The 20,723-nt window shown below is 51.6% G+C and overlaps 4 protein-coding genes across 4 annotated transcripts; 2 read left to right on the top strand and 2 right to left on the bottom strand.

Moving 5' to 3' along the window:
• Positions 1-2,810: 2,810 nt before the first annotated feature.
• Positions 2,811-6,256, bottom strand: SAPIO_CDS5843 (Eukaryotic translation initiation factor 3 subunit A; the record flags this gene model as incomplete). The annotated part of the gene is made up of 3 exons (XM_016788086.1): positions 2,811-5,711; positions 5,802-6,065; positions 6,254-6,256. The coding sequence occupies 3 exons, from the start codon at positions 6,254-6,256 to the stop codon at positions 2,811-2,813; spliced, it is 3,168 nt and encodes a 1,055-aa protein (XP_016642402.1).
• A 2,952-nt stretch (positions 6,257-9,208) lies between these two features.
• On the top strand, positions 9,209-9,640 carry SAPIO_CDS5842 (uncharacterized protein; the record flags this gene model as incomplete). Its single annotated transcript, XM_016788085.1, has 2 exons — positions 9,209-9,369; positions 9,520-9,640. The coding sequence occupies 2 exons, from the start codon at positions 9,209-9,211 to the stop codon at positions 9,638-9,640; spliced, it is 282 nt and encodes a 93-aa protein (XP_016642401.1).
• Positions 9,641-11,903: 2,263 nt separating this feature from the next.
• On the top strand, positions 11,904-12,577 carry SAPIO_CDS5841 (Selenoprotein W family protein; the record flags this gene model as incomplete). The annotated part of the gene is made up of 2 exons (XM_016788084.1): positions 11,904-12,005; positions 12,107-12,577. 2 exons carry the CDS (start codon positions 11,904-11,906, stop codon positions 12,575-12,577), a joined length of 573 nt encoding a protein of 190 aa, XP_016642400.1.
• Positions 12,578-14,311: 1,734 nt separating this feature from the next.
• SAPIO_CDS5840 ([Myosin-light-chain] phosphatase) lies at positions 14,312-15,802 on the bottom strand (the record flags this gene model as incomplete). Its single annotated transcript, XM_016788083.1, has 4 exons — positions 14,312-14,395; positions 14,481-14,780; positions 14,999-15,400; positions 15,623-15,802. 4 exons carry the CDS (start codon positions 15,800-15,802, stop codon positions 14,312-14,314), a joined length of 966 nt encoding a protein of 321 aa, XP_016642399.1.
• Positions 15,803-20,723: the final 4,921 nt, after the last annotated feature.

Genomic DNA, 20,723 nt, shown 5'->3' with positions numbered 1-20,723 from the left:
TAAAGCCGAATATCAGCAACGGCAAGAGTCAAGTCCCGTGTAGAACGAATGTGTGAACGAATGTCACTCGGTGAGACAACGAGTCCAATCGAGAACGGGGATGGTTAAACCGTTGATCCTACATGGAAGGGAGAGACACTACTGCACTTATAAACATACTTCTACTTCATAATAGAGTCTCACCCACCCACCGCAGCCTCGCCCGGATTCCTCTCTCTCTCCATCCGTTACCCCTTGTCCTTGCCTCTTCCGTCCTCGTCTGTTCACCCTCTGAGGGGGGCACCGGCGCATAGGACAGACGCTATTATAACATGGACCCAGCAACTACCAAGTCTGCGCGCCACCGCACGCCGGGAACCAGTAAGAGGAGACTGGATACCTCCATCGATGTAAGTTTAAGTACTTTGTATAATACCAAGACGGCATCTGCGGAAAAAAGGAAAGCCCAAGGTAACATTCACCTTCGCTCCACACCCTTGGAAAGCTTGTTCGGGAAGGGCCAGCCATCCTGCCCTATCCTGTCCTGCTGCCACATGGTGAAAGCTGAGAAAACGGCGCAGAACTGCAGCGTCATCCCAAAACACGAGAATTGGGCGGCTGCGACTCTGGATTCCATCGAAGCAATAGTGGGAAAACCCGCATGGTCTCGTCAAAAACCTCAGCACAAGGTCAGTTCATTTTCGTCGTCTCCGACCAATATCACACGGCGCTAGCCCATGCTCAATGAAGTATCCATAATGCTGGCCAGGCTGTGCGCTGGCCCTTTTTCAGCTCGCTTGTCGGCCGGTATAACGATGAAGGGAAGAGAAAAAAAAATGAGGGTGCTCTTCCCAAACAGGCATGGCGCAAGGGGGTTTTCTTCAACGCGATGACATTCTCGGGCACGGCTACTAGTACGAGACGAGTAGGTTTGCCGCTAGAACACCCTGACAACTCACAAAATTGGTCGTGGCTTGGACGCCCAGGGCTGCGACGACGCCATCCACGCTTCTGATTATTGATTCGAATGGAGTTTTCTTGCCCTGTGGCCCTCGGCTTTGACAGGGGTTTCAGGCGGGGCCCTGCAGCTTTAGGGCTGTTCTTTTCGACCTGCATGGTGAGATTGGAGGGGCCCGTTGTTGACCATTTCAGGTGAGTCGTAGGCGGCGTCGTCGTCGTCGTCTCCATCTCGTCGTGGTACTTGCGCTATTCTCACAAAGTCGTGCTCCATGGATGTCTTCTCCATGGGCGCTCAGTCGCTCGGTCTGTGGCCCTTCAAGCCTGGTACTTCAATGCTCGCCATCACGATAATTGCAATGTCAGGTCCCGAGGAAAACGCCAGCCTGTCAGCGCCATCTCATTTCCCATCTGTTTTCTTCTCTTGCTGGCTTGCCTGACTTTCCTCGCAGCCACTCTCACGATGACATGTCCTGAAGTTGAGCACCGAACCCGCTGCCACTGTGGGCGCGAACAGGACTTACACCATTTTGTGTCGCCGGTGTTTTTAACTTTCCGCTGAGGTCCTGCTCTCTCCCAATCCGCGCGGGTTCAATAATACCACTCGTCCGCTCTCATCTTTATTTTTTATTTTTATTTTTTTCTTCTTCTTTTCGTCTTTACTGTATTCGTAGGAAAGAGTGGGTAGATAGGACTGGATGTAGGTGCTAAATACAGCTAGGTCGAGAGAATAGCACCTGTGCTGGAGCGCCTGGTCGCCCTCGACACTTCTTTCCGCCCGCTGGCAATACGAAGCACGGGAAAGTCGGAACAGCCAGAATCAATAAAGCGGCGCCTCTTCATGCGGATGTGGTCCCAAAATCTTCAGCCGCTCCCGGAAGCATTCCTCTTCTCTCCCCATGCTTTGGAAAAGGACCCCAGGTTTTTGGGCATTTCTTTGTCTCACCTTTATTTGTGTTCTCTGTTCTTTTTCTTGTCTTTCTCTTTCTCTTTCCTAAGACAAGACGGAAAACTAGGACGGGAGCATAGTTCCGCAGAATTCTTCTAGCATGATCGTAGTCTGGAGAGGAGAGCAAAATATGTCCGTTTCTGGAGACCCCTTGTGGGTCAATCGGCGATCAATGGTTCAGCTGAGAAGGCGTTAGGGTTGACGCGGTCTGCTTCGATGTTGTCAATAACTTGACATGAAAAAAGTGTCAAAGCTGATGTGGTGGCTCCCCTCTGATCAAAGCGCATTCATTCCACTTCGTATATCTGAATACACTGATCCACCTTCCACTTCGTATATCTTAATACATTGAGCCACCTTCGTCTCTGCCGACTTTGGTTGGAGAGACCGCGCGGAGAATACGAAGTACAAAGGTACATGACGAAGGGGAGGAGGAAGTGCCAACAGTGAAGCTTGCATCGCTAACAGCCAATCGCCTTGTACATTGTTCAATGCTCTCAGATCACTGCAAAGGACGGACTTGCGTGTAGTGTGAGAGGAACGATAGAGATACCAAACATCAACAACTAACTATGTCAACGATTCACCCACGACTAATGTTCGTCTGTAAATGCTCAAGAATGCAATTTTGAATCTACAACTAGGCCCGAAGCTGCCGTCTGCCTCATTATACCAGTCCTTGGGGAGTCCGGAATATCGTGAAGGACGACCGGGAAGGACTTCAATTTTCGAACGTACAAAAAACAAAGAGCAGCATTTCCCTCCTCCTTTCCACCCCTTTTGCACTATCTTCGTTGCTTAAACCTCTACCCTTTGCCAGATCCTAGACGCCAAAAGTAGAAAATGAAACAAAGCGAGATGAATCCCTGACTTGACCAAACGAAGGAGGAAATGCGACTTATAACCGGACTGGCGTAAAACATTTTCAAGTCCTCTTGTGAGGAGGCACCCACTTGCCGGGCGCGCCGGAGGGCCGGATGGGCTCACCAGCGGGGGCAGCGGGCGATTCGTTTCGTCCGTTGGCGCCCCTGCCCGAATCGGTACGGTCCATGCGGTAACCGCCGGCGCCAGAGGGCACACGGGGTCCAGCACGGCTGCTGCTGTCGTCTCGGCCACCGGCCTCCCTCTCACGCTGCCTATCACGCCAGCTGGGCTTATTACCGCTACCCGCAAGGTTGAGGCGTGGGGCGGCACCAACGCGCTCCCGGGAATCCGTTCGCTCCATGGGAGGAGCTGCACGGGAGGGTGCGGCAGCTCCCTCGCTGGCCTTGGCGGCCTCGCGCTCCCTCCACTTTCCAGCACCGGGAAGCTTGAGGGGTGGGCGGCCAGCACTGCTGGCGGCGGCAAAAGGTTCGGGTCGCTCCGCCTGGACCCTGGCCCTCTCCTTCTCTTCCCTGCGTCGGGCAAGAGCCTCCTCCTCGCGCCTGAGTTGAAGAGCAGCCTTCTCGCGGGCCTCCTCCGACTCCCGAGCCCTCTGCTCCCGAAGTCGAGCAAGCTCTTCGCGCTTGGCCTCCTCCAGCCTCTGCTTCTCTTCGCGCTCGCGAGCGGCCGCCTCCTCGGCCTCGCGGATCTGCCTCTCCTTCTCCTCACGCTCACGCTTCTCTCGGAGCTTGCGCTCCTTGAACTCCCTCTTGCGAGCAGTAATCTGCCTATCAAGCTCCCTCTCCGCATCACGGCGGCGGGACTCGAATTCGTCGCGGCGGCGCTCGTGGAGATCGCTGCGGAACTCCGTGAAGAACGGCACCAGCCTGCTAAGCCTGCCCTTCAGTTCGACGGCAGCCTTGTGCTTCTCCTCCGCATCCTTGAGAGTCTGGGCCTTGACAACATCGTACGTGGCCTTGTCCTGCTCCGTCTGCTTCTCATAATCCGCGGGCAACTTCTTGCTCTCCTCCTTCCTGAATGCTCGCTCAAGATGGTCGATACGCTTTCCGGTGATTCGGAGCTTCTCGTTGATATCATTCTTCTCCCTCTCGAGCTGCGCGAGCTTCATCCTCCGAAGCTCACTGCTATCAAGGTTCTCCAGATTGTCCATATCAATGTCAATGGCGTTAGGTCCGATCTTGAGATCAGCGATCTGCTTCTTGAGTTCCTCCTTGCGAACGCGATCCCGCTCAGCCTTGAGCCTGCGCTCCTCTCGCTCCTTCTGCTCCGCAGCGAGGCGACGATCTTCGGCCTCCTGGAGAGCCTGCTCTTGCTCTCGCTTCCTTTGGGCAAGCTCACGCTCTTTTCGGGCCTGAGCCTCGGAGGCGGCCTCCTTTCGTCGCTCGATGACCTCCTTTCGCTGAAGGATGGCATTGTGCTCCTCTTCCGCTCCGGCACGGGCGCGCGCAAGGGCTGCCTGGCGGGCTTCGGCACGGCTCTTACTGAAGCTCGGATCAATGTAGAAGCAGGTAGTGTAGAGGGACTTGGCGAGGCGGGTGAGCTGAGATCGAACGATCTCGGAGGGAGTGCTCTGGAGTCTCTGGATCGAGCCGGTCTCGGATTCGGCAGATCCGGCTCCCGATCCGGCCTTGGACGATGAGAAGACATCGTTATCGAAGCTGAGGACACCGGTAGCATGGTCCATGCGAATGGACAAATCGCCCTTCTTGTTTCCGTTCATGATGAACTTCTCAACAGTGGCGCGAGTGACTTGATAGGGCTCAGGGAACTTGGCCAGGTTCTCAACGAACGCCAAGTCGACAGTCTCATACACCTGGGAGAGTTGTTGGAACAGGCGCGTGAGGATAACCTGCTGCAGAGGCAGGATATACTTCTCCATCTCAGTATCAGCGCCAATCTTGGTCAGAATAGGGGAGATTTTCTGGCAAATTGAAAGAGGGTGGAAGTCGACTTCAAGGATGTTGTAAAGATCGCGGATTTCAGGTCGGGCCCTCTTGAGCAGAGACTTGGCCAACGCATCGCGGAAGAGGCCGGCACGAGTGGGAGCTTGGGACATGCCAAGAAGGTGGGTGAGGCGGGAGTTCTTGTTCTTCCTGGCCTCGTCGAAATCAACCATGGCACCGCGGGACCTCGTGGTGCTAATCACAGGAATAGCGAGGGCGGAGAGGAGGACGAACGAAGCAGCGCGCTGGATATCCGCCTCGGCAGCGGGAGGATTGTCGGCCTTGCGGCCCTGACCAGTGGCAAGGAGAAGAGCGGACTGGCGAAGGAGGCTATAGTACCTAGACCAAGCGGCGGCATGGAAAAGATAGTTCTCGCCAACGAGGAAGATACGGGTAAGCTTCTCGTAATAGTTGGCCATCATGATGTTCTTGGGGGGTCGCTTGCTAAGGCTGAGGAGGGTGTGGATATCCTCAACGCTGCGGAAGGCCTCCTGCCAGAGCTCGAGCTCAACGGCAACGTTGAGCTGTTGGAACCTGGTCTCGAGGTGGCGCTGGAGAGTGTCGGGGTCGCTCAAGTTGATGGCATGCATTTGGGACGAGTACTTGGCGGCGGTTTGGACGTGATTCCTCAACAGCTCGCAAAGCCTCCGGAACTCGGTCTTCCTGGTATACTTAAGGCAGAAATCGAAGGCTTGCAGAGCGGTGCTCTGGTAAAGAAGCTCAAGGCGGGCATTGTTTCGCAGAATATCCAAAACAGTGCGGTAGGCCTCCCAAAGGAACTTTAACCAGGGGGTGACAATAGCTCGATCGGTTCGATCACGAGATTGCTCGCCGGAGACGGTGGCCAGGAGGATGGACTCGGGTGTTTCGCTGGCCTCCAAGTCCTCGATGTTGGACTCGCCAGCAGCGGTGGCTTCGAGGCTCGACTGGACCTCATCGGCCTTTTGCTGAGCTGCTGTGACTTTGTCGACGGCGAGTTGGATGAATTTCTTCAGTACGAGCTGTTCTCAGGGGTCAGTAGCCGAACGAAAGTAGAAAACAACAAGAAAAACAAGCGCAAGGGTGAAAAAAAGCGCGCATAAAGAGCATACCTCAATCGTGCCAACGTTGGTGTTCTGGCTGATGTTCTTGTACTGGTACAGGGCATCCTTGGCGAGTTTTCCCTTCTTTTGCTCGACGGAAAGTTCGACGAGGAGGAGCATCACAGGTTCCAGGGAGGCGATGGGGACATTTCGGGATCGCTTCGAGTTGATGTGCTCATGGAGCAGGACCAAGGCCGCGGGGGCCTGGTTAACCCCGATGAGTTCGTTGGCGCGCTTCAGCACATTTTCGGGTTTTTGATGGGGTGGAGGAGCCTAGAAAAGAAGAACAAGGTTAACCGACACGAACAAAGATGGTACTGTGACCGAGCATAGCTGCATGGTGAATGTCGGCTAGACGAAGCTGGGTACTATGTGAGGAGGGGTTTGGGAGGGGTAGAGGCAACAAAACACTGGCGTTCCAGGTTACTTGACGATGGGAATGGGGAAAGACTCGGGCTTACCATGTTGGGCAACCTCCTCTGGGGAAATCTTGATGATATCGAGGAGATGTCGTTTAGGCGATGCGAGGCTCAGCGCGCGCCGTGATGAAAAGAAATGGACGCAGACAGAGCTGACGTCTTAACTTGATGAAGTTTTGAGGTTGACGGCTTCCTAGGCAGGGAAAATTTCAATTTCGTGTGTGAAAAGGTGATAATAATAATCCGCCAACCCCAGTAGAGGGGCTAAGTACAATCACGTGATTCAGCCACGTCAACGTTTCGAGGCTGAAAAGCTGCTTCATCAAAACAGCGAAAACCGGTTATCAAGACTTGGGAGACCGAGTGCTTTGAGAAGCTTCAAATCTACGATTATCGCCGGGGGAAATTTTTATTTGGGTGAAGTTCCTAGAATATGAACACAACCAACTACGAAGTGAAGTTAAATTGTCCTTGGTTTGCAACTCGAGAGTCAAGATCGAATGGCTGGAGTCTCCGTCAGAAAGAACAATTGAAGGGAACAATGGATTTAAGGTGTCGCGGGTGTTTCTCGCTAAAATGGCTGGAGGTTCCAAAGTACTTCGTGACCTCAGGACAAAGTTGGAAGACGCGTTCTGATGACGATGAGCATACAGTGCCCTGGCATATTTACACGGTATAATAGGTTCGCGCCTCCTGGGTCTGATGGTCAGCATTTTGGTGCAAACCGGGTAAAAAGGGTGCTACGGCGAGGTATTTGGAATCTCATCGTTAAAACCATTGTGTTTGCCGCCCTTACGTCAGTTCTGGGAGTGGCATGAAAGCACCCGGAAGAAGGTAGACGGGAACGGCAGTGATTCGGGGAAACTGTATGTCTCTGTGTCGATGTGCAGATCATCAACCCGGGGAGATGTAGGCGAGATTTCCTGGGCCAGCAAAGGGTCAGCTGAGACACAAATGGTCGGATCAATCTCTGTCAGCGGTCCGCAAAGAAGGCCCAGCGGGAAGAAGCAAGATGTCAAAATAGCCGGCTCACATATTCCCAGCACGGAGCAGAGGACGACTAAAACATCCGCCCGCCAGCGGCAGCGTGGAGTCTTGAAGTACTATTCCACTAGTAAGTGCCAAAAGTGGTGCCAGATGAGATCTCGTCATACTGTTCTGGCCATGGGCCGATTCATCGTTTAAGCTTCGGCGGGGAGCGGCTGAGCTCCTTTTAACGGGGCGCTTGGGCTTGCAACAATCCGGGGAATCGATTGAGCGAGAATATGGTTTCTTTTTAGGGGGCCCGTCGGATGAAGGGTGGGGGAAGGGAAAGGAACAATTTGAACAGGAGAGGCTGAAGAGCAATGAGGGTTATGGCACGGTCCACCTCATTAGCTGCAGTAATCTCCAGCCAATGGAGGCCTAATTTCGGCTTGAGGCCAGTAACATTGGCTGCTGGAGGTGACGAGTAACATTGAACATTTGCTGAGTCTCGTCCGAGACGGAGTAATTTCGATTCCCTCTCCCTGTCCTCCTTATTCGTACCCGTGACTTGTACGAGGTAATGTATCATGCACGGAGCTCTGGTGCATTTACTTGCGAAGGGGAGGATGCAGAATTGTCCATTCACAGGGGCTATTTTTGCACTCTTGTGCTGCGAGGAATTGATGTGCGTCTGGTTCAATGTTCTGCCTTGCTGGCGATTGCAGCGAGGTTTTGCAGTTCAGTTGCGTCTTGGGTTCGCCCGAGCTTTGGGCCCGTTTGCTCAATCAACATTAGACTATTATTCAAAAATCGTGCCATCATCTAACAAGATTCGAGTGGCTTGCTCTTGGTATGGACTAGTGGCTTGCATAGCGTCTTGTAGCGTATTGCAATACACCAGACCTTCGTGCTACATACGAGTTGTGTGTGAGGTACGAAGTCGCTTGAGGTGTGTGCTGTAGTATTGTAGTGAGGGAGTTGGGAATGCTCCGGGGCAGGTCACCACCCGAAGGATTGTATCCGTACGATCAAAAGACCAAAGAAGTTCCACACGATACAAGGGGGGTCTTCGTTAGTATGTTACCCACCATTCGCTTCCCATTTTGATCTCTCAATGTTCCCTCCAAGTTCTCTGTCTTTTTTGATTTTTTCACCCTCCTCCCCCAACGTAGTTTAAAGCCTGGTCCCAGTGCTACCACTGCTAGGTACACACACTGACCACAAGAACATTGAAGCAATACAATTGTATTCTGAGGACGCCTCCACTCAATTGCTTGCCCCATCTTTCCCCTTCAATCCTGTTTCTATCCACCTATTCTCGCTAAGCTGTTCCCTCCGTCCAGCAAACTTCCGCAACACAACAACCACCACACCTCACACCTCCTGTTTCTTGTTCCGGACCCTCGGATCCTCACGAATATCGCGACGCCATTTCCCCCCCTTTACCACCACGCCAAGACAATAACTCTCGAGCAAATTCCATCGGATTGATCGATTTGGAAAGCGAAGAAGGGAAAGGCCAAATCTTTTGAACGCCTTTGGACCATCCCAATCTGAACCGATTCCAGGCCTGTGAGTCGCGCCCACCCCTGAATACACCTTCCTCCCCTTCCCTCCCACACCTAGCCCTCCTGAGATTCTACAATTCGAGGCCCCCTCCCTTGCTATACTCTGATCGGAGGAGAACCATCGGTCTTTCAAAGACAATCAATTCACCGTGAGGGAACGACCTTGATCGCATCACCCGGCTGTCTCGATACGTGGTTGCAGCAACGTATTTTCCCACTCGCCAATTGGAAGACGTGCCCCATCTCGCCTCGGAAACTATCAATCCATTGGGTTCATCTTGAGGACGTCGACACTGACGCCGTTAAACCTCAAATGCAGGAATATCGACAACAAGATCAGGCTCCTGCCTCCCTCAATTCATCAAATAACGGGATCGACTCTGCAAACGGCTCATCGATACCGAATCCTTCCTATCCGACCGCACCATCCTACCATCCACCCGAACCTAGACCCCCCTACACGATGCCTCAATACAACCCCCGAGAGGTTGGCGACACGTCGCAGATTAAGAAGGGCAAGCAGTCGATGGCCGACCTGAAGCTTCGCCGTCTAACCGAACTCAACAATCGCCTGCGAGAAGATCTCGAGAGGGAAAGGATCCCCGTGAGCAGCGCGGCGAAAAGGTAAGATCAGATTCCTGACTGGTCGAGGCCTAGTTCTTGATGCTAGACCGGCTCCTCGACATGATCCCCTGTAGTCTTTGGGATGGCGGACACAGCATGTCGTGGATTCCGAATGGAATCAATATTCGTTCGATGCTAACTTCGAAATAGCATCATCGCCTACTGCAACAGCACGAGAGACTACATGGTGCCATCAGTCTGGGGTGCCGTTCCTAGAGGAGAAGATCCTTACGCGCCACAACAGAGCGGAGGCTGCTGCTTAGTGATGTAAGGAACCATCACAGTAGCACCTTTCGTTGTGGCGAGCGTCGAGCCTGTTTTCTGCGATTTAAAATAAAAAATACCACGAGAGCTGTATGGATGACCGTGACGAGATGGAGAGAGTGGAGCCTATCGACTTGAAAGGTCGTTTTTCTTTTTGTGTCAAACTGTACAGAATATTCGGGATCACAGGACATGCCAACGACCGACACCGCCGACCGGGCCATCCCAACTGTCACCAACCTTCATTTCGACCGATCGGCAGCCTTCGACCGAGTCTTTGTGTGTGTTCCCCCCATAACGAAAAATTAATCTACGGAAAGAAGCGGCGAAAAGAGTCCCGAAAAACAAAAAAGTTAATCGCGTGTGATTTGAGAGCCGACTGATTAGGCCGGTCTCTACGAGTGCTTGGGTGTGAGGAAGCGAAGGATGACGAGGGGCAACAACGATTTCATCACGGTCATCGGCATGGACATCCGTTGTCTGCGTTGGAACTGTTCTGGATAGTGATGGAGAGGAAGCCCCCCGTCATCGCATTTTCTTTGTTTGGAACGACCATGATTTCCGGCCAGGGCGGACTGGACAGGAGGGAGGCTCTCATTTTGCCTTGTCATTGACTTGACAAGGCAAGACTTGGTTGGGGCATGTAATACGTACTTCACGTCTTTTTTATTTCTTGTGTGTTTAGTTTCGTTTCTTCAAGTTTTCCTTTCCTCTTTGTTCATTTACCCCATCCGCGTCTTACCATATCCATGGTGGATATACCCTGTACCTCTGTTTTTCCTTCTCTCTCTTTTTTTCCTTGGTCTTATCCTTTTCACCTATTTGTGTGTGAATATGAATACTGAACTAGATCTCATTTTCAACGCCCCTGGCCTTCTGGGAAAAGATCGTGACGCTACTCTGTGGGCTTGTGTTTTTAACATGATGGGACGTAGAGGGAGGGCACACTGCAATGTGCTGATGGACATCCAGTCTCTACGCATACTTCGTACTGGCATCGCGTACTCCGTACAAATGGAACTTGAACCCTAATGTGGTAATCGGAGTGGGTAAAATTTACAACGGAGTGTGGCATGGCTTGGAGATTACAGCTTGGCACGAGGAACACAACTTGTTTTGCACTCACTCAAACTTTAAAAAAGGACGCAGTACGAAGTAACGATTTGGATATCCAAGAAGCCGAGACTCCCACATCCAATCGACAACTTCATAGACATGGATTCTCTCATTCGGAAAAGGAACCATAGGCTCCCGTAAAGGGGGCTTGTCGCGCTTGCCGACAAAACGGTTGTGACCCTCGGGTCGATGGAGGAACCTTTTTTCGAACGACACTAGACTAGGCTAGGAAGAGACGAGGTCCTTGACTCCTTGGTATAGCCCACCCCCAAGTCCGATAGAAAACCGGGGGAACCTGCCCTGCTGGGCTCGTGTGCAATTTTAGACGCATGCACTGGCACGGGGGAGGGAAGGAAGGAGGGAAGGAAAATATGCAGCTAGACGGAAGGCCGAAATCGAGGATTGAGAGAATCGGATCACTTCCGGGTTGGTTGAGATCGACGAATAGTAATATATTAGAATTATGAGATTGCGCCCTTATTACGCGCAGCCAGCTAATAATTATGCTCCGATGTTTGGGACAGAAAAGAAGGAAAATAGAATCGATAGTGTTTACAAGTTGGGCATATTTCCCCCCGGCCGGGTCCACCTCATGCCACTGCACCGGGCCGGGAGAGAGTAACTCTTCTGGGATCGTTTATTGAAAGGGGATTTCCGGGGGTGTCTCTGAGTTCCTCGGGACGTCGGGTGAAGTATCTGAGCTGAGCATCTTGAATGGAATTCTTGGTCTGGGCTGTTCTCTTCGTCATATTTGATCATTGCACGAATTACGAAGTAGAATCGCGATTGTAATTGAACGAATTTATCAATCATTTTCTCAATGATCAACGCCTGTACGAAGTACGTACGAAGTATGTAAAGTGCGGAATCCGTGTTCTAAGGGGGGATCGACATTAATAATCTGACGAGTCACGAAGTACTCATTGGCATTACCTCGCAACCTTAAACTTTATCACCGTTGCGGTTTGTGTTGGTAGTCCTGTTCCAATTGCGCAAGTTCCAACGTCGATCGAAACCCTCACGATCAACAGTCAACCCAGCTTCCCGGAAAGCCCAATCGACCTTCCAAGAAACACCAACAAGGTCCTCCCTCTCCCTCCGAAGCATTCCTCGTCTCCCAGTCCACCCCACGTCCCCAGCCAAAGATCGCCACCATGTCTGAAGCTCCCAAACCCCTCGTGGCAGCTCATCTCGTCTACCCCCGCGTAACGATAGAATACTGCACCCAATGCAAATGGATGCTCCGCGCCGCCTACGTACGTCCATCCCCTGCCTCCTTAAACTTGACTTGAAAAGCTCCAGCTCGATAGACGACTGAAATATACCCACAACCTGCAAACACCCCCACACATAAAAGTACGCCCAAGAACTCCTCTCAACCTTCCAATCCTCCCTCGCCGAAGTATCCCTCCGTCCCTCCCAAGGCGGAACCTTCATCGTCTCAATCGCCGCCTACCCACCCGCAGAGGAAGTAGACCCGGCGCAAGAGCGTGCTTCGGCCCCCGTCCTGGTGACAAAGGTCCTCTGGAACCGCGCTGTGGACGGCGGCTTCCCTGAGACGAAGGAGCTTAAGCGCCGCGTTAGGGACGTCATTGATCCAGGTCGGAACCTGGGCCATAACGACCGCCAGCACGGAGCGGCTAAGCAAGTGACGACGGCGGCGGCGGCGGCGGTAGCTGCGACAACCCAGGTCGTCGCGTCTTCTGATGAAGCTGCCGCAGAGAAGAATAAGAATGTGGAGATTGCGTCATCGGGAACAGACGCGGTTGAGATTGGGAGCACGTCCTGTGCGCCGAATTCCAAGGAAGGTTGTCAGGACTGCGAGTAAGTAAGTATGCGGGGTGCTCGTGACACTCTACTTGAGGCGAGGCGAGGAAAGATGGCGTCTGAAGAGGATACCATCAGCGCTAAGATTGCGGGAGTGTTGAACTTGCCATCTTGGGGACTTAAATATTGCCGCGATTAGATAGAGCGATATATACATTCCCATTCCACACCACAGAGTTAAGAATGGGCTGTCCGTGTTGTCTTCCGAGATCGACAAGATCGTCAATCGTCGCTCGGCTTCGTGCTTGAGAATGGCAGCACGCATTTCCCTCAAATGGAGTAGGCTTGCACAGGTGTACATAGCACGTCAGGAAACGCGCCTCCAAGAGGAGCGGGAAAAACAAGGGAAAAAAACATTTTGGTCATTGCATTCGGGATCTTGCTCCGAGGAACTCCAAAGTTTCGAGGCCCTTCGAAAATCCTAGTTACCTGCGCTGCATATCCTCATACCTGCTTGCTTTACCTTCGTTTTAAGAAACATGACGCTTTGGCTGGTACATAAAAACAGCTGAAGACGGCGATGCTGCGAATTCCTCAACCCCCCGCGTTTCCCCTCACCACGCTGCCACAATCTCCAACTCAAGTCACTCCGCTATCTCTCGAACCCCTAGGCATGGGCGGGCCGGGTTCCATCATCCGCTCATTCAAAGGGGAGGGCGTCTCTCTCAAGATCCGGGCTCATCAGGCAGAAGCACAAGAAATCACTATGGTCTCGCTGTTTTTCACCATTCCCTCTACCAAAGCCCCTCTCTTGTTGGTACAAAAAAAAAACAACTGCAGCCCATGCCTATTGACCGTTTCCTGAGCTTCTGCGAGACTGGCGGTGTCCAGTTGGGAAGCGTCGCTACCCCCCAGAGCCTTCCTAACCGAACAAACGAAACATAGGGAACCTCGATATCCACATATCCACAAGGCTTGTGTACGTTGGTACATCCCTCGCCAATCAAAGTTTCGTACCCTGTGCGAAGTCACCATCCTATCATCCCATTACGATACCAATCCTCCAGGTTGCAGTCATTTGAACGTATAGTGAAAAGGGGGCGTGCAACTCGGGGCCAGGAAACAAAAAGGTGTTGTACAGTTTGAAAGGCGCAGCAGATGTTGTCGTAAGCTATAAGATGTGGACTGTGCAACGCGGATTCCGAGGTAGTTTTGACAGAGACTGCCCAGTTCCCAGTGCTGTATCGTGGAATGCCAAGTTGAGTTAAATTTCCAACCTGAAAAGCTCCTCAAGTTTTGATAGGATCCTTGACACTAGAAATTACAGCTGATGTTGAGGGGGATCTTTAGGTTAAGAACAGCAGAAAGAGAAAGAGAACAACCAGATGCCATGATGTCAGTCGTGCTCGCAGGGTTTCGGTTCGGGCATTGAAGCAGTTGATGAATGCTCTGCGCAAGGATAAAAGGATGTCGAGAGGTCCAAAAAAACATCGAGTACGTCGTTACAAAATCGAGAGGGAAGAAGAACGAATCAAGGGAGAGGGAAAAAAAGACGACAAGAAAAGAAAATCATTGATGATAAAAGACACAGACATTCAAAGGGCGCCCAGTACCAGTGTCGGAAAGCTGGGAGGGTCGATTGAGCCGAGCACGAGGGGAACTCAGCCTGTGGAGACGTTCGAGAGAGGAAAATATCATGTCCCGGATTGGACGTTATTCGCGGACTGTTTATCGACGGAACCTAAATAAAACAGAAAACAATAAGGCTCGGTACTTCTTTTTCAACCCGGGTGCTTTACTTGGATCGAGTAGCGGGTCCAGGGCTGCCCAACATGCCGCGATTGACGTACTTTTGCTTCTTCTCGGCCGGTTTGAGAATCTGGATATTCGTGTCATGTTAGCTCCCGATGATTCCGAAATTCGAGACGGGCCTAGGTGGGGAAAACGGGGCAACGAAAACGAACCTGGAAGGAACACAGCAGACTCTCATCGACGCTCATCATAGCACCGGCATTGTCAAACTCGCCGCAGTAGTTGGGCGCGCTGAACAGCGTGACCAATTGGCGCTTGGAGAAGAACTCGTAACCGTCTTCGACTACCTGGTGAGCTCGGCAAATCAAATCCATGTCGTGCTTCTGGAGGAATCGAGAGACGACGTCGGGACCAAAAGTAAACGAGACACCACGGTCGTTTTCGCTCCAACCCGTGATGTCCTTGTCAGGATCTGACCAGAGAAGATCGCAAAGCAGGCCACAATCGGGAATCTGTCAAGAGGGGGGAGTAACGAATTGGGGTTAGCGAAACAAAGTCTCCAGAGAAGTATATAAGTAGCACAGAAGAGGGACGGGTCAGTGTCTTCGAAAGAGCTCAGGGGGGAATGCCGGACAGTCTGAGCGAATGAAGCCCCGTTGCGGGATGGTGAGGTTGAAAACAAAAGCAAGGAAGCGACCAAGGGATAGGGTGGAGGGAATATACGACATACATCGGTGGGACGCATGACTCGGCGGATCTGCTCCATAGAGTTAAGATCAGGACTCAAACCGCCGTGCATAGTGAAGATTTTCTCGTCGATGATGGCTGCAATGGGCAGACAGTTGAAGCAGTCGGTGAAGGTCTTCCAAAGCTTGATATTGTACCGACGCTTGCACTCGTCGTAAAAACCGTAGATGCGGTTGATAGAGGCACACTCGTGGTTTCCGCGGAGAATGAAGAAGTTCTCAGGGTACTTGATCTTGTAGGCCAACAGAAGGCAAATAGTCTCGAGAGACTGCTTGCCACGATCTACATAGTCACCGAGGAAGAGGTAGTTCGCCTCGGGAGGGAATCCGCCGTATTCGAATAGGCGTAACAAGTCATAGTATTGCCCGTGGATATCACCACAGATCTGTTTTCGAAGCGCAAACGTGACGTCAGTACGGATGGTGTGGGGTATATCGGGAAGAACGGACTCGGCCAAGGGCCTTGTCGAGCCTTGGCGAGATCAAGTCGAGCAGCAGGCGTGGATATATGTATTTGAAAAGGACAGTTCTTCTCTCCTCTTTATGTTTTATATACCAGCGAGCCGAAGACGATTCGGAATAAAGAAGTGGAAACGAGAAATGCGTACCTTGATAGGAGCTTCAAGCTCGAGAAGAATGGGCTGAGAAATGAAGATCTCGCGCGCCTTCGTGCAGAGGTATCGGATTTCAGACTCGAGAAGCTGAACTTGCTTTCCGGGACGGCTGCCTCGGACTTCGAGGAGACGGTCGATTATAGAATCGAGATCGACCTCGTGTTGGTCGGCCATCGTGGTGAGTTCTCGCGCGCCGGAGAGATGGCCCACGGGTACGGAGAGGGGAGGGGAGTTGGAAGCTGTGACAGCACTAGACAAGAGACGCCGCAGTGGATGAGTCTGTCGGATGGTATGCTTCGTATGTTAAAATGATGCACTCCTCAAAAATCTAGAAGCGTACACGCTCTAATTAGTACCGATTCGCGATCATAAGCACAGGCGTTAGGACGGCGATGAGGGGCTGAGAAGGACAGCCGAATCCACGACTTATGGAGCGCTCCAAGGTAGTAGATAGTGATGGCATATGCCAGAAGAGGAGAATAAAATTCCGATGGGTGTCTAGGACTAGGGCGGTGGCGGGTAATCCAAAAAAAAAAAAAAAAAAAAAAAAAAAAAAATGAAAAGACGACAAAATCGAAACAAAAGGGGGAATACAGAAAAAAATGTAGGGGGAGAGACGACAGGACACAGGGACAAGTGAGTGGTGAATGGTATTGGCAGGTGGGGAGGAGGAGGAGGGGAAGGTGCGACTGCGACTGCAGGAGAAACGCGGATCTAGAGGGAAAACTCACGATAGAAGTGATCGCAGCAGGGTGGACTCTCCGAGGAGAGTGAATCGCCTGTCGTGCCTGAAATTGGGTTCAGTGCAATCGTCAATGTCGTAAGAAGGAGACGGGTGGGAATCTATAATGATGATTCGAAGTCGCTCGGGATGGGCGAGTCGTCGTCGTCGTCAGGGCTGCTCCGCGATGGAAAGAGACAGCCGACGTGGGGATATGTTTGGAAAATATGGTCTGGTTGAGGGAATCGAGGTCGGGCGTTGGGGATTTCGCACAACAACGCGTTGAGGTCGCCGGAGTAAAATATTCGCCTGAGAATAAATAAATCAGCCCGGTCGAGGGGCCGAAGGTCGCCAAAGAGTCAGGATGACAAGAATGATCAATATCGTCGTGTTTTGTCGTCTGAGGTAGACGTCGCTTTGTGGGTTATTTGATCGCCGTCGAAGTTTTTTTTGGGGAAATGGGTGAGAGGGAGGGGGAAAAGGAGATTCGTCTTTGTTGGAGTGAAGTTTCGCCCGTTGGATTTAGCAGGAGAGGGGAGATTTTTTTTCCTCTGGACTTTTCTGGGTCTTTTTTTCTTCCCTCTTCTCCTGCTCCTGCTACAATTGTACTTTTGCCCCCCCTTGTTTCCAATTGTTCCGTCGCTCTGGCTTTTTTGACTGGCTCTGGTCTGCTTCGTAATAGCAACAAGTACTAAGCATTAGCGTAATGTACAGAGTCTAGTCCAGATTTTGGGGGGGTGTGGGTGAGTGGTTGAAGCGGGTGTACAAATCAATTGATGGGTGTGGTGAATCAATGGGTCTTCTGGTGGGTTATTGCTGGGTTATTGCTGAGGTAGCGTGCTGTTGCTGGATTTGAGTGCGGATAGTGGACGGCACAGGGAGGAGCAAGGCACAAAGGACTGGCTTCAATGCCTGACTTTTGGACTTCGTCCGCTCACCAAGCATCGAACTGTACTTTTTCCGAGGCCTTTCTGGGACCGCGACACCCCCAAGTCCATTCCAGTTTCGAGTATTGCAAAGCGCGAGTGAGATCAATTGCACATCCTAGACCTCCCAAAGGGCGCTTGAAGTATTCTGGTGAAAAAACGGGCTAATAATATACGAGGATATCAAGTTCTACTTCATCGCCAATTTCTTCTCTCCTCTCGTGTCGTGAGCCACCACTACTTGTCAATGGCGCAGAAGGTTGGGATGCCAAACATGCAATTAGAATGATGAAAATCAGGAAGCTCCTGGGTGTACTGAACCTTGGTACCCTAGATTTGAAGGACGTGAATCGCACACACAAGACAAGGCTTCTGAGACAGACTTGGCCTGGACAGAGTGTGGGGTGGCTGAGCATCTTGGTTTGCTGATGTTCCTGGCAGCCTTTATTATAAAATACACGAAGTACCGAGAGATCCCGGATTGTGTCCTACTCTCCTGCGTTGCGCTCAACTCAACTGCGTTGTCCTGATTCCTGACAGCCAGAATCCAATACAGTAACACTGGTAATACCGAGTACCTGTGCGAAGTTGAACCAGTATCAGCTCGGCCCTCTACCACCAGTCTTTGGTAAGTTTAATGTTAGGAGACTGGAGCTGTTACACTGCACTGCACAGCACTGCACGCGTGGTCATCTCCCCCTTTCATGGGTGTCGGTGAGAGGTTCCGGTCGATAAGCCTGCGGTAGACCCGGGTCGTCCAGCCTTTCGGGCAACCACATCAACTGATAGAACGAGGCGGCATCAAATCATCCACCGAGTCTACTGCAGACCCGCACATTGTTGTGGTGTGTACAACTAGTCTAGGCAGTCAAGTCCACCTACGGTTCGTGGAGGGATGTCCAATAAGTATATAACAGCCTAGCGATGTGGGCATGCCATCCATAGAAAGTCATCCCACTCATGTCGCTGGAAGGATCCCTTGGGCGGCTGACGAAACACAACATTGAACGAAACAACCCCCAAGCTCACCCTTGTCCAATGCAATGGAAGGAAATACCATTCCCATCCACGATGATACATGTACTCCATACTCTGGTCCCATGCACAAGTACAATACTGCCCCAATCAAAGATCCTTCATCTCGTCGAGCCTTGCAGGCGGGAAAGAGCATTCGGTCAATGTCTCTGCCGTGCCTGATCACAATCTCCTCAATATTCTCTGTGTCCCGGAGCCTACCAAAATCGATGAAGCTCAAAGACACAGCAGTGTCCTGGCCGGGCAAATTGAGTTATTTAAGCAACGCAAACAAGAGACAGCTCTGGATCGTGGACTGAGACACTTTCTATCCCACTCTATTAACCTTCCGCCCACCGCGGTATACACTAGAAAAGCTGACCACGCTAGTTGTATGTACAACACTTCGCGCAAGACCGCTATTGAGGTACTGCAGAGTACATGGACGCATCTTTTAGTCTAGCTCGGACGCGTCTTGACTATCAATCATTACCGCTCTATCCGCTGAGTTCGATCGTAGAACTGACTGTCTTCACTTTCATCGACATCGTCGCGGATAGAGCAAGCCCCCTTTCATCGCCCAGCCTGGCGGCGAATGCCGAACGGGCCCTAATTATAGTAGCCTCTAATGGATTTCGGACCAGATGGTGATCCAGGACCCAACCAGCCAGGCTAGCAACCTTGTTGAACCCTGGATCCGGATAGGGCGGTCCAGGCCAAGTCGGACCACGCCGCTGGCTGGCGTGTGCCCAATTACCCACTGCTGCATCCTCCAAGTGATCACTGGATTCGTCATGCAAACTTGACATGCCTTTGATATTGAATCTATTCGAGGAAAATCGCCAGCGAATATCTAAACTCAAAGGCCAGCAAAATAGTTTAGGTTCACGGAAGCTCTTCATGCCTCCGAGAAGCCCGGCAGCAACCCCGTTATCAACTGGCGGCTTTACAAGAGTACAAGAGACGACCACGCCATGGGAAGAGAGGACAATGGATACGACGGGGAACGCCACCCCCTCATTCCCGGCGTCATCAGCCTTCCAGGCAGACATCTGGCCAAGTAGGTCCTTAGACCAATGAGAGGCCGATTGTCCGCATTACAGGGATGGGCTGGGATAACGGTTCCTCTCCACAGAGGCAATGCAACTGGAGAGAGCCACCAAAGCCAAAGGAGATGTTAAGCCGCTTCGTCGCACCCGTGAGCAGCCGGCCTGTTGTTGCTCGTACGAAGGGTGATATTTGATATCTGCCGGATGGGACGTCTGCCCGACCAATCTCGAGCACGTCCTCTTCCCTTTATGGTAGAACCTACATCGACATCCACGGCTCCCTCACATTACTTCTTTCCAATGAGGCCGACAATCCCACTTTGCTTCGGCAAGGTCCCACGTATACACAATCCGTTCCTTTTTGCCCCCTTTTCTCTGGTAAAGCAATGCACCGTAAAGCAATGCACCCCTGAGTCTCAGGTTCCCCAGAATTGCTCTCACTCTCCATTGACGACCTTGCAATAAACTTTTTGCTTTGACGTCGGAAGCTAATACTTCGTAGACCAATGCTCCAAAAGTTTGCCTTCCATTTAACCCCTTTCGGTGATCGACTCATTGCTTCGGACTTCGAGTTTCCAGCCGGAGAGAAACAGCGCGCCAGGTTGGAGCCAAGCACAGCCCGGTGGAGGCAAATATGGGACTGAATGATAGAGTAACTAGCTGCTCATACGAGCGTAGTGTTCACCCATCGCCCCCCAGTCAACGATGCGATGATCATGAACTTCAATGTTAAATGTTGAACCACCGCCAAGACGGCATTAGAGATGATGCTTCAAGCCCTGGTGTCCCAGCCGCTCGACAACCAGCAGGGCTAGACGAAAAAAAGAAATATTCTCAGGTGATGTCCATCAACTCCTTTGCTCGCTTCTCGCGTCTTTTTTCTTTTAATTCTCTTAGTGCCAAAGTCAATCCCCCGGTTCCTTACTAGTTCTGGAGATTTTGTCGATAATTCGTGGCAACTATTCTTCACCACACGACACGCTATCTAGTTTCACTTTATTATTACTTTGTGTTACTTTTTTATCTCTTTCGCCGGAATGGACAGATACCTTTAGGCCGTCTTTCCTCTGCAGTACTCCAAGTAGACTCACTTCGGAGCCTCGTGGATATCATCAACCCCCATATCATATTGGTTTAAAATCAGGAACGTTCATTCTTCATGCTTCTCGTACTCTTCCGTGGTGTCAACACCTCGTGAGATTGCTGGGGCGACCTCACACGAATATCTATTGTCTATCCCCACATCCATATCGCCGGCTTTCTTTTTAACCCAACCTACGTTGTATCATGTAAACCGAAACAGAACCCCAACCAGCGGCTCGGGTATGCCCTATAAGGAAGACCTGATATATAAACAAGCACAAAGAAGGAAAACAAACTGCGAA

This window comes from Scedosporium apiospermum (genome assembly GCF_000732125.1).
Source record: "Scedosporium apiospermum strain IHEM 14462 chromosome Unknown SEQ_SAPIO_0099, whole genome shotgun sequence".
Taxonomy (NCBI): domain Eukaryota; kingdom Fungi; phylum Ascomycota; class Sordariomycetes; order Microascales; family Microascaceae; genus Scedosporium; species Scedosporium apiospermum.
This window is presented reverse-complemented; position numbering and strand designations above follow the sequence as displayed.